At 46.5% G+C, this 12,162-nt stretch overlaps 1 protein-coding gene across 1 annotated transcript in view; it reads left to right on the forward strand.

The window, feature by feature from the left end:
• Positions 1 to 12,162, forward strand: part of OSBP (oxysterol binding protein) — a 35,750-nt gene that overhangs the window by 5,967 nt on the left and 17,621 nt on the right. The window contains exons 3-7 of the mRNA XM_025915308.2: positions 2,070 to 2,320; positions 7,332 to 7,530; positions 7,786 to 7,888; positions 8,211 to 8,265; positions 8,444 to 8,575. Of these exons, the coding sequence (XP_025771093.2) occupies positions 2,070 to 2,320; positions 7,332 to 7,530; positions 7,786 to 7,888; positions 8,211 to 8,265; positions 8,444 to 8,575 (740 nt within the window). The remainder of the gene's footprint in view (positions 1 to 2,069; positions 2,321 to 7,331; positions 7,531 to 7,785; positions 7,889 to 8,210; positions 8,266 to 8,443; positions 8,576 to 12,162) is intronic.

Raw genomic sequence — 12,162 nt, forward strand, 5'->3', positions numbered from 1 at the left:
GTCACATGCTCTACCGACTAAGCCAGCCAGGGGCCCCTTTCTTATTTTTTGTTTAAAAAAATTTTTAATGTTTATTCCTTTTTTGAGAGAGAGACACACATAGATCATGAGTGAGGAAGGGGCAGAGAGAGAGGGAGACACAAAATCTGAAGCAGGCTCCAAGCTCTGAGCTGTCAGCACACAGCCTGATGTGGGTTTGAAACTTACAAACTGTGAGATCATGACCTGAGCCAAAGTTGGACGCCCAACCGACTGAGCCACCCAGGCACCTCTCTCATTTATTTCTTAATTGAGTTGAAACAAACCATCTTTATAGATTACCAAAATCATTACATGTGATACTTTTTTTTTTTTAATGTTTATTTACTTTGAGAGAGGGAGAGATCTCTGTGCAAATGGCAGAGAGAGAAAGGGATTGAGAGAAAGAATCCCCAGCAGGCTCTGCACTGCCAGGACGTGGGGCTCGATCTCACGAACTGTGAGATCATGACCTGAGCCGAAATCAAGAGTTGGACGCTCCACCGACTGAGCCAGCCAGGTGCCCCTACATTAGATACTTTCTGTGAAAAATCTTCATTTTGCTACCTTAGTTTCACTAAAAAGAGCAGTCTCAACATTTTTTCTTCAAGGAAAAGGCTAGGATTTCCCCTGTCCCAGTTGTTGATAGTTTAATCACACTGAGCTTATTCACTCAGACCTTGACCAAGATGGTTACCTGCTGGCTGTTGTTCATCTCCTGTTTTTCTTATCCCTTGTCACCTCCCACACTGGATTTTATATCTGTTGGTCAGTGAAAGGAAAACTCTCTGCTTGTAAGTTTTCTTGTAACGGGTTATATTTTGACTTTGGTCCTGCCTCTCGGTCTAGCAGACAGGGCAGGCTTTCCTTATTTCTTTTGTTTTGATGTTAGTGCTGATGTTAGCTCCCCCAAAGAAAGTGACACTGCTGGAAAAGCGTTTTGCTGTTGCAGAGTGTTAGGTAGAAAACTGCTAGCGAAGGGTATGACATAGCTCTCTGTTGGATGTTTTGTTGGAGGGTCATTTAACACGAGACCTTGCGTCGCTTTCAGTGCTATGATGGCTTTCGTGTCAAATGAGTTCATCACAAAGTTTCCGAGCTCTCCTTTGGAGAAGATAAATCAATGGGTCTTTTGGTGATGTGGACATTGTTTACCAAGAGCCAGACTGCAGCTCTCAACCCATTTCATACAGAGTTCTCCCATCACCCAACAGATGGTCGCTTAGACTGGGTTGGAACCCTCAAGCTTGAGTTCAAAGGCTCAACAATTCATTCCCAAGGCCAGGGGCCATTTAATTTCTCCCTTCTGTCCTCCGGGTCATTGGTTCTCAAAGTTCAGCGTGCATTGGAATGGCCTGGGCAACTTACTCAAAATGCAGGTCCTGGGCCTTGCCTCAGACCAGTGTAATCAATTTCTGGGGGTGAGGCCAGAGCTTCCTTGGCACCTTTTAGAAGAATCCCAGGGGTGGAGGGATTGAATGTAGGGGTCAGAAGGTATAGACTTTAAGTTATAAAATAATTAAATACTGAGGAAGTAACATACCGCATGATGACTATAATTAACACTGTGTAGTATATTTGATAATTGCTAAGAGAGTAGATCCTAAAAGTTCTCATCACAAGGCAAATAAACATTTTTTCCTTTTTTTTTTTGTATCTATATGAGATGATGGATACTAACTAAATTTATTGTGATAATCATTTGGAAATATATGTAAGTTCAATCAGTATGCCTATATAGTGCCATGTCAATTATAACCCAATAAAACTGGAAGGAAAAAGAAAAGCAAAATAAATGCTTGTTGTGTGGCCCAGGGCAGGGGGGTGAAAGGAAGAACCACCCCAGGTGTCCGTGGCACCACACGGCAGTCAGATCGGTGGGGGGCTGTGAACCGCACTGTAGTCGAATCATCTGGTAAGGGCGAACACCTGGTGGGTCAGATCGCCCGGCGTGAGAGCCGGTTTAGTTGTAGACAGTTGGTAGGGTTCCGACCCTCAGCCCTAGCATCCCGTAACTGGAGTCCTCTAACTCGCCCTCGGGCCCCCTGCAGATGAGTCGGGAGATGAAGAGTCTGTGTCACAAACCGACAAGACCGAGCTGCAGAACACCCTCCGGACGCTGTCCAGCAAGGTGGAGGACCTGAGCACGTGCAACGACCTGATCGCCAAGCACGGCACTGCGCTGCAGCGCTCCCTCAGCGAGCTGGAGTCCCTGCGGCTGCCCGCCGAGAGCAATGAGAAGATCAAGCAGGTCAATGAACGGGCCACACTCTTCAGGATAACGTCCAATGCCATGATCAACGTAAGTGCAGCTGGCACCTGTGTAGCTTTTTTTTTTAATGTTTTTAAATTATTTTTTTAAGGTTATTTATTTTGAGAAGGAGAGAGAGAGAGAGCGAGCAAGTGCGCGTTAGCGGGGGTGGGGAAAGGAGAAGTGGGGAGAGGGAGAGAGAATTTCTGTCTCAAGCCGGCTCCGCACTGCCAGCGTAGAGCCCGGTGTGGGGCTCGAACTCCTGAACCGTGAGATCATGACCTGAACCAAGACACCAAGAGTGGGACACACAACTAACCAAGCCACCCAGGCGTCCCCTTTGTTGCTTTTTGATTCTTCTGCTCTGGAAAAGTCATTCTCCCCAAGTGCCGGAAAATTGTAATTGATAAAGCACAGAACCTTAGGTCCTGCTTCACTGCTCAGGGGACTTAAGTTACATTGTTTGTTGCATGAAATAGAACAGGCTGCACAGATGGAATGACTTTCATGCTCTGCTCCAGCCATGGGTCAGCCCACCGTCCCAGCGTGGGAATTAACTAGGAGTCCAGAGGTCCAGCCTTGCTTCTGCAGCTGGCAGGATATCTGCCGGTGATGTTAGTTGAGTCCCTTAACCTCTCCGGTTGTGGTTTTGTCTATTTGTTTTTAATCTAGCTTTATCTGTTGGATCTGAGAGGTCTCCATGGGTCCTTTTTACAGTTGTGTTTGAGCTTCAGGTCTTACCGTACTTTGCTAGTGCATTCTGGCCTACAGTGTGGTAAGTGGGGGCTGGCCATGTGCTAGGGAGAGAGAGCTTTATAATACGAGTTAGTCCCATCTTTAGTCCTTGATTTCAGGGGTAACTCCAGGTGATAGAACAAAATACTCCAGTTTGGGTACTTTGCTTTCAAAAAGAAGGGACCAATCCTTCTGCCTCCTTACGGCTCCAGCCTCGGGTGGCTGTTGGTTTGTGGGCATTAGTGATGTATTTCAAATAGGAGGTGATAGTTCTGAAGTGAATACACGGTTTGAACAGTGCTGTTTCTCTGATGGTGACCAATTCTCACCTGGCTGGTTGTTTCACTTAGCTTGCACATGAGAACACCAGAGTATGTGTCCTAAGGCAAGTGAAAAGAGTATTCTGAGAAAGGGCTTTATGCTGGCTTTTCCTCTAATTAAATGGGATGAAATTACTTCACTAGGGCCAGGTTTTCGCTTGTTCAGAGAGTGATACTAAGACGTCTGCTTAGAACTAGTTTAGTTCACATGCCTTCTAGAGATCAAAGGTCTTCTCCTGTGACCAAGGGAAAATTTAGTTTTTCTCACTTAAAATCCCTTTGTTACTTAATAGAAAGTTGTTCTAACCTATCATTTTCTGAAGTGTTGAACATTTTCTTCAGTGCTCTGATTCACACCGGGTAGAAGAGACTAATTATTTTTGTCCACTTAAGGACTTCAGGAAGATCACCTGTCTCCCAGGACCATTCTACCAATGAGCATGGATGCTTGTGTTTCTAATGTCTAGTCATGTGCTCTTTTCCAAACTGTCCCACTTCTTAGTGACTGTATGCCTGTTTTTCAGGTCCTTTTATGATCAGGAAAATCTCAAATCATTCAGGTCAATTAACTTTGTTTATTTATTTGTTTATTTTGAGAGAGAGACCAGAGAGAGAGCAAAGAGAGAATCCCAAGCAGGCTGTGAGCTGACAATCTGGGGCTTGAACTCATGAACTGTGAAATCATGACCTGAGCTATAGTCAAGAGTCGGACATTCAACTGACTGAGCTCCCCAATAAATACACTTTTAATTAATTTATTTAAGTGTTTATTTTTGAGAGAAAAGAGTATAAGCGGGGGAGGGGGAGGGAGAGAGAGAGGGAGACGCAGAATCTGAAGCAGGCTCCAGGCTCCAAGCTATCATCGCAAAGCCCCATTCAGGGCTCTGTCCCACGAATCGTGAGATCATGACCTGAGCCAAAGTTGGACACTTAACCGACTGAGCCACCCAGATGCCCCTAGATATATTTTGTAAATAGAATAGCTCAGGACACAACAGTCTCCTGACAGTGAGTGTTGCCTTTTATCCATGTCATGTGAACACCCTGCTCCAAGTTTTCTTCTTCTCTGATGTGAAAATTTTGCTAAATCAAACACCTCTTGATTAAAAGATTTCCCATAAAACTGAAACTTAGTTTGGATTTTTTTTTTTTTTTTCAAAAATGCTTATCTTTGTTCCTTGGGGGCAATTCTTCCCAGGTTCTAAATGTTCAGAGTTTGTGTTGAAGGGAATGATCCCTTGAAAGCTAGAGGGAACTTTTGTTTTGTCATTCTGTTCTCCCCAGTACCTCCTGTGCCCCCTTCACAGCTGGTTGTTGCTTGCGGTGCATTTTTTTTTTTTTATCATTGTGTTGCTTCCTTTGTATTTTTTAGGTGATGATGGCAAGGCCTTAAAATTAACATGCTAACTTCACATCTCAAAATAGGCCAAGTTTTATCAAAGGAAGAGTACATTGCACTCAATTTCTTGTTTGCTTAGGACATAGCTTTTCTTATTACCAAAGTGAATCTGACCAAGGAAGTAAATTTGACACTGTTAGCGTATCCATTTGCTTATTCGGCAAGCATCTACTGAGCACCCTCTGTGCTCTAGGCCCTGTGCTAGGGAATATAAAACAGTTGTGGATGTGGTGCCTGCTCTCCGGGAGATTATTCTCTAGTGAGGGGACAGAGAAGTAACCAGATCTTCATAGAGTGGTGCTAAGTGCCGTGATGGAAAGGAACACAGGCTGCTATGGTGTAGTACATTCAAGGTGTTTAGCTTAGAGTGAAAAGATTAGAGAAGGTAACTCCTCAACTAAATTCTGAAAGACCACAGAGAATCTTCCCGTGAAAAAAGACAATTAAGAGCTTGGGGCCCTGAAGTCCCAACTGCCATGGTTAACCACCTCCATAACCTGCTTCCTCTGTGAACTCCTGTCCTTTTCTATAAAACGGTGACAATGCTAATAGCCACTCAGAGGGTTGTTGAAAGGCGTTTAGTAGCTAATTGACAGAAAGTGTTCAGCAAAGTGCCTGATGTATAATTGTCTCACTAAATTTTAGTTATGATCAGTATGGAAGGAAGTGAGGAAGAAGAATAGATCTAGGCACAGCTCTGGCTGTGTGGATCCCTCCCTCTCTCCCAAAGTCTGGGAACTACTAATTGACTATTAGAACAAGGAAGTAGCTAGAGATAAGGCTGGCCAGGGATTAAGTGTGGGGGAGGGGAGGGGTGCAGATCCTACTCAATGGGCTTGGTAGAGTGGATTAGAAGCGGATAAGACCGATTTTGATGGAGGCTTAACTATGATAGCTAACACCTTATTGAATGCTTACTGTGATCCCAAGATTCTGAGTGCTTTACATGTGAGGCAACCACTCTTTGAGACAGTTGCTGTGGTTATCCTCTGTTTACAGATGAGGCACAAAAAGGTTAAATAACTTGCCCCAAATTCCATAGCTAGTTAGTAGGATGGAGCTGTGATTTGAACCCCGACGGTGGACCTCTACAGTAGGTACTCTGTACTGCCTCTGAGGGTGGAGGATGGAAAGAAATGTCCACAGCTCCCAGAAATAGTAAAGAAGAATCAATAGCACTTGATAATCGGAAATGGTAAGGGAAGAAAAATTAAGAATCAAGGATGCCTCCTGGTTTCCTGGCTTGGGCAGGGAGTACTGTTCTTGGTACGGAGAACAAACACCAAAGGGAGAGGCAAAGTCAGAAAGGGAATGTGGTGAGTTCACGCTGGGCCCCAGTGATTTTGAGATTACTTTGAGCCGTTGGATGGACAATTGGATATTCTGTCTCCATGAACACAGAGCTGGAATAGTCATTAGCCTATAAGCAGAGGTTGAAACCATGAAAGTAGATACTCTGTTTACCTTTTAGTTTCTCCATAACAGGGCATAGACTTTTAAGCTTACATTGCTTCTTTCCTTCATTATTCATGAAGCAAACTTTATCAGGCTCCTACTATATGCAAAGCCAACTAAGTTAGGAGCTGGAGATATATATATATAATTAAGGTATAAACGGTGTCTTCAAGTTGCCCATAATCCATCTGGAGGACAGAACATCAGTCGCGATACCGCTGTGGATGGCATAAAACAGATGTGCAAAGTGCTATGAAATGCAGAGGAGAGATTGGCCGCTTAGGAGATCGTCACAGAAGAAGTAACATTTGCCATAGACCTCAGAGAATGAACAAGACTTGGCCAAACAGAGGAAGCGGGCAGGAAAGGGCATTCCTGGCAAAGCAAACAGCATGTGCGTGTGGTGGGCAGGCCTGAAAGAAACAAGTGTCCAAGAAATGGTGAGCAGTTCAGTGTGGCTCCACCCTCGGGAGGTGCCTGGGGAGGAGGATACAGGGCAGGTGGTGGCCACATCTGAAGGGTCATTTGCTTTCAAGCCAATAGTTAGGTTCCCAGTGGGGAGCCCATGAAGGGCCTAATATGATCAGATCTGTGTTTTGTCTCTAGATCCCTTCTTGGATGCCTCAGGTAGCTTCTAGTTGTTAAGGTTAGTTGTTTCTCTTAGACGACCAAAATAAAAATCAGTCACATTGCCCCATATTTGATCTAATTCAGGGCAGATTCCCTATTCTCAGCATCTGAATTCCTCAGCTTGAGGTGACCTGAGCTTGGTCCCGAATGTATTGAAAGCAGTTTTCCTCTGCTTGTCCTCATTTTTCTTTTAGTCAATAGATTTCTTCTTTTGGTTCAGTTCACGTAGCTGCCCTTTGTGATGTTGCCACAAATACTTCGTCTAGGTTTACTGCTCACTTGGCATTTGTGTAGGCCTCATGACCAGGAATATATAAAAGAACCGTGATGACCATGTTGAGCTTTTCTCCTGGGGCTGACCTTGATTGCTTCACGGTCCTGGCCGTGGAATAACAGGGATTCTTTGGCCGTAATATGCTAAAGTTCCTAGAATAAAGTGACTTAATGGGCTTGCAGAGGCCTGCGGGGGGAATCTCTGACTGGCTGAGTTGAGCTGACCCCTCTCCACTCTTTCCCCATACAGGCCTGCAGAGACTTCCTCATGTTAGCCCAGACCCACAGTAAAAAATGGCAGAAGTCCCTCCAGTATGAAAGAGACCAGCGTATCCGCCTGGAAGAGACCCTGGAGCAGCTGGCGAAGCAACATAATCACCTGGAGAGGGCCTTCCGGGGCGCCACCGTGCTGCCTGCCAACACTCCCGGCAGCACTGGTTCCGGAAAAGGTAAGACGCTTGGTCCTCGGGGTCGCCTGTTCACAAGTGAGCCAGGGCCGTCTTCTGCCCTTGATAGAACAGCTGCAGACTCTCGAGAACCAGTGACTCCTGTGACAGGGAACTGGAGCCGTTTACTTCTCCTGGCTTTTCCACTGCTTTCTATCATGCGTGGCCATGTTTGTGGTTCGCGCAGTAAAGATCCTGTCATGCCTGGTTTGGGTAAAGCCGAGCCATGGTGAGCGACAGGGCTGCTTCTCCCTGCAGATCAGTGCTGCTCTGGCAAAGGAGACATGAGCGATGAGGATGATGAGAATGAGTTTTTTGATGCTCCTGAGATCATCACCATGCCTGAAAATTTGGGCCACAAGTAAGTTGTCCTTGCCTCCCCCGAAAAATGAGCACATCTGACCTTCGATGTTGAGAGATATTTAGGTGGGAGTATCGTAGTTGTCAGGGTTAACTAAGATCCGGACTCTTTTCCTTAAGCGAGTGGAACACCGTCAACTTTTTTACATGAGCAAGTTCTCCAGAGATGTTTAAATTCACGCACTTTGAATCTGAGTGTTGTCGCTCGGTCACCCATTACATTACCGAGTTGTGCTTAACATTCCACTCTGCAAAGACGTGGCGAGGAGCGGAGTCTAGTTGTGATCTGTGTTCTGACTCTCGTGTGTCTCCCGCCTGTGTAGACGTACTGGCAGCAACATCAGTGGAGCCAGCAGTGACATCAGCCTGGATGAGCAGGTAACTCTCACCTGGGAGCCATCGGGTGAGGGACTCGGGTGTGATTCCCAAGGATTGGCGTGTAAAGGGCTAAGAAAAACAGAAAATGCTGATTCTTTAGTATGGGGGAAGGGGAGCTTATAAATACCGGGTTTTCTGTTCTTTGTGGGTAATTGAATGGCTTTGTTTTTGCCCTCAGTACAAGCATCAGCTGGAAGAGACCAAGAAGGAAAAGAGAACTAGGATACCATACAAGCCAAACTATAGCCTCAATTTATGGAGCATCATGAAGAACTGCATTGGGAAAGAACTCTCAAAGATCCCCATGCCGGTGAGGTTCTTACACACCCGGGCTTGCCCCGTGACTGCCCCACCCACTTGAGAGGCAGCTCGTGACATGGTCTTCGTTACCCTTATAGTCATAAACTGCCCCTTCAAATTAGCTGCCTTAGTGTAGTCTATGGATCTGGTGTGTTTCCAGAGCATTTAGAATCAGATGCATTGGTTTATAATGTTTATGAGCAGATTCCTAAGCTAGATGTGCCTGGGGGCATGCACAGATAAATAGGGCATAGTTTCTGTTTTTCAAAAAGCACATAGTTTAAAAGAGATGGACATGAAAACAGGTAGACAGTTTTACTCTCTGTGGTAGTGTTACGGGAAGCACTGTGCATACACAGGCTTGGGGAGCACAGAAGCATCGTTCCATCTGGGAAGATGAGGACCATCTCCATGGTGAAGTCAGTGTTTGGGCTAACCTCCCTGCCTCCTGTCCTGCCCTCCCCCAGTCTGTCCACACCGTTATGAAAATGGCTTTTCTTTAAAAAAATTTTTTGTTTAATGTTTATTTAGTTTTGAGAGACAGAGCATGAGTAAGGAAGGGGCAGAGAGAGAGGGAGACACAGAATCCAAAGCCGACTCCAGGCTCCAAGCTGTCAGCACAGAGCCCGACACGGGGCTCAAACCCACGAACTGTGAGATCATGACCTGGGCCCAAGTCGGACGCCCAACCAACTAAGCCACCCAGGCACCCCTGAAATGGCTTTTCTCAAATTACAAAAGTAGTCATGTCACTCCTTAGCCTAAAATCCTTAGCTGGATCCTTTTTGCTTTGAGCATAGTCCAGATTCCTCAGTGGGCTTGATACTTTCTCTCTTGGACCAGTTTCCACCCACACTGGCCGTCTAGTCACTCAGTTACCTTCAGACATGCAGAGGCATCTTGGTTTTTTCCCCCGCAGGGCATTTGCACAGACTGCTCTTTCTGCCAGGACTTACATCTGCTCTCCACCCACCCGTGCCGCTTTTCTTTTCCCAGGGCTAATACTCTTTTCTTCAGGATTCAGCTATGGCATCATCTTTTTTAGCAAGCTTTCACCGTGTGTCCGGTCAGGGTGGGAGGGCTGTCCTTTGTGTTCCAACAGGTTCCGTTGCTCGTTCATTACATAAGCATTTACTGAGTGCCTGCGATCTGCCTGGTGTTGGGCCGGTGTGTCAGTTAGGTATGGGGTCAGTGTAAAGAAACATCTCAAATCTGTTTGCGTAAACCCCGGGGTCAGCCAACTGTGGGCCTCAAGGGCGAATCTGTCTGCGACCTGTGCAGCCTGCAAGCTAAGAGTAGTTTTTATATTTTTAAATATTTCCAAAGAATCAAAGGGAGGATAAGATTTCATGATGTGAAAATTGCGTAAAATTTCGATGTTCGTGACCCTCCAGCTTTATTGGAGCGCGGTGATGCCCATTCATGCATCATGTGTTGTCTGTGGCTGCTTCCATCCTGCACCAGCCGTGTTGGGTCAGTGTAACAGGCCACATGGCAGTGTCATATGGGATAGTAAATATTTAGGCTTTGAGGACCATGTAAATATTTACTATCTAGCCTTTCACAGAAAAAGCTGGCCAACCCCTGCCTTAAACAAATATTAGCTTGACTCATTCTCATGTTAAAGTCCAGAAGTAGGTGATCCAGGGTCCGTGCCATACTCCACACTCTCAGGACCAGGCTTCTTTCTGTCCTGTTGCCCTGCTAGGGCCTCAGTTCCTAGGTCTGAAGTGGCCGCTCCTGCTGGGACCCTCAGCGTCTCTCATTCCAGCCAGAAGGAAGAAGGAAAGAAAAGAGCATGTCCTGTCTTTTCAGGGTGCTTCCTGGAAATTACATAAACTATCTTCACTTTAGTCTCTTTGGCCAGAATTTAGTTCTATGGCCACAGCTAGCTGAAAAAGAGGCTGGAAGTGAAGACTCCTACCTTCAGTGGCAGGACCTCGTTAAAAATTGGGGGGTTCTATTTCTTGCAGAAGAAGGGCAGAATGGAGAGCGGGGAAAATGCAGAAAGTATTCCCTCCCCTCTTGGGTCTTATGGACCAGAGCGTGGTTTCTGCCTCTCCACAGACGGTGTTCCTCATGGTCTATAGAGACTGTGTCTTGTTGGTTTTCGTATCTTTGATGCTTAGCCGGTGCCTGGCACATACATACATACCATTCAGTAGATGTTGAAGTGATTCATTAACTGGTCTTAGAAGACAAAGATTTAGGGGCACCTCGGTGGCTCTGTCAGTTGAGTGTCCGACTCTTGATTTCAGCTGAGGTCATGATCCCAGGGTCATGGGATCGAGCCCTACATCAGGCTCAGCACAGAACATGGAGCCTGCTTGGGATTCTCTCTCTCTCTCTGCCCCTCTGCCCAGCTCATGCACTTTCTCTCTCTCTCTCTCTCTCAAAAAAAAAAAAAACAAATAGATTTATAGGTAGGTGTGTAAGAAAATGTCAATCTCCAGACAAGAAAAGGCCATGAGTTAGCATGTTAGAGACACATAAAACAATTGGTTCACTAGCGGCCTAAAAAGAACCCCACCTGCCCTGGAGCCTTGCAGAAAGTAGTGGGAAGGTGGGCTGGAAAGGCAGGCCATTGCAGCCTTGGAAATAAAGTTCCTGGGGTGCCTGGGTGGCTCAGTCAGTTGAGCGTCTGACTTCGACCCAAGTCGTGATCTCACGTTTCATGAGTTCGAGCCTTCGGATTCGGTGTCTCCCTCTCTCTGCCCCTCCCCTCTCGCTCTCTCTCTCTTTCTCTCAAAATAAATAAACATTGAAAAAAAACCCTTTTTTTTTAAAGAAAGAAAGAAAGAAGTGCAGTTTCTGCTTAGAAATAACTTCTGAGTCTCGGTGACCTCTCTCTCCTTTACCAGTAGTTCCTTGTTGACATTGCCACTAGGGCTGCGCAGTCCTGGACCTGTTTGCCTGAAACTCTAGTCCTCACCCTTCCCTGCTTTATGCTGTGTCACAGGAGAGTCGATTCCTCCAGGCGGTTTCTCAGGCTTCTGTGCCTTGGCGTCCAGTTGGGCTCCACCAGTGCAAGGCACGAACGCGAGTTTGGAGCGAGAGAGGTGGAGGGACCCCAGGGTACTGCCCCATCCCCCCTCCCCCCCCCCCCCCCCCCCCGCCAGGTTCAGCTTCTGCGGGTACCCCTGGCCTCTGAGCCCTGGTCCTCCCACTGCTTCCCTTTGTTCCTCCAGCCCAGAGCCGTGGCTTCCTGCTGTTGGAATCTCTAGGGTTGTCTTTGTTGGCTGCCTGAGCCTCCATCAGCCTAGTACCAAATTCCCTCCTTCCTTCTGCTTTAAATCCGCAGGTTTGTTTGTTTCCCTGTTGGGCTTCTGGGTGATAAAGTGACCAATATGAAAAGTTGGGCGCTTTTAGAGAAACTCTGGTTCCTGGAACAGTTGCTGGGGGCCTGGGCTGTGCGAGTGAGAACAGCGAGGGCTTAAGGCTGCACCGATTCCAGCCCTAGGCTGTGTGCCATGTGTCTTGTAGCCATCGGTGGAACACATTGCCCGTCTCGTTTTCCTCAACACGCACGGAAGTGTTACTTCGTGTGGCCTGAAATTCTGCCGATGAGAGATTTTGTTGGCCTAGTTTCTAAGGACC

The sequence above is a fragment of the Puma concolor genome, chromosome D1 (assembly GCF_028749965.1).
Source record: "Puma concolor isolate L17-30 chromosome D1, mPumCon1.1.hap2, whole genome shotgun sequence".
NCBI lineage: Eukaryota > Metazoa > Chordata > Mammalia > Carnivora > Felidae > Puma > Puma concolor.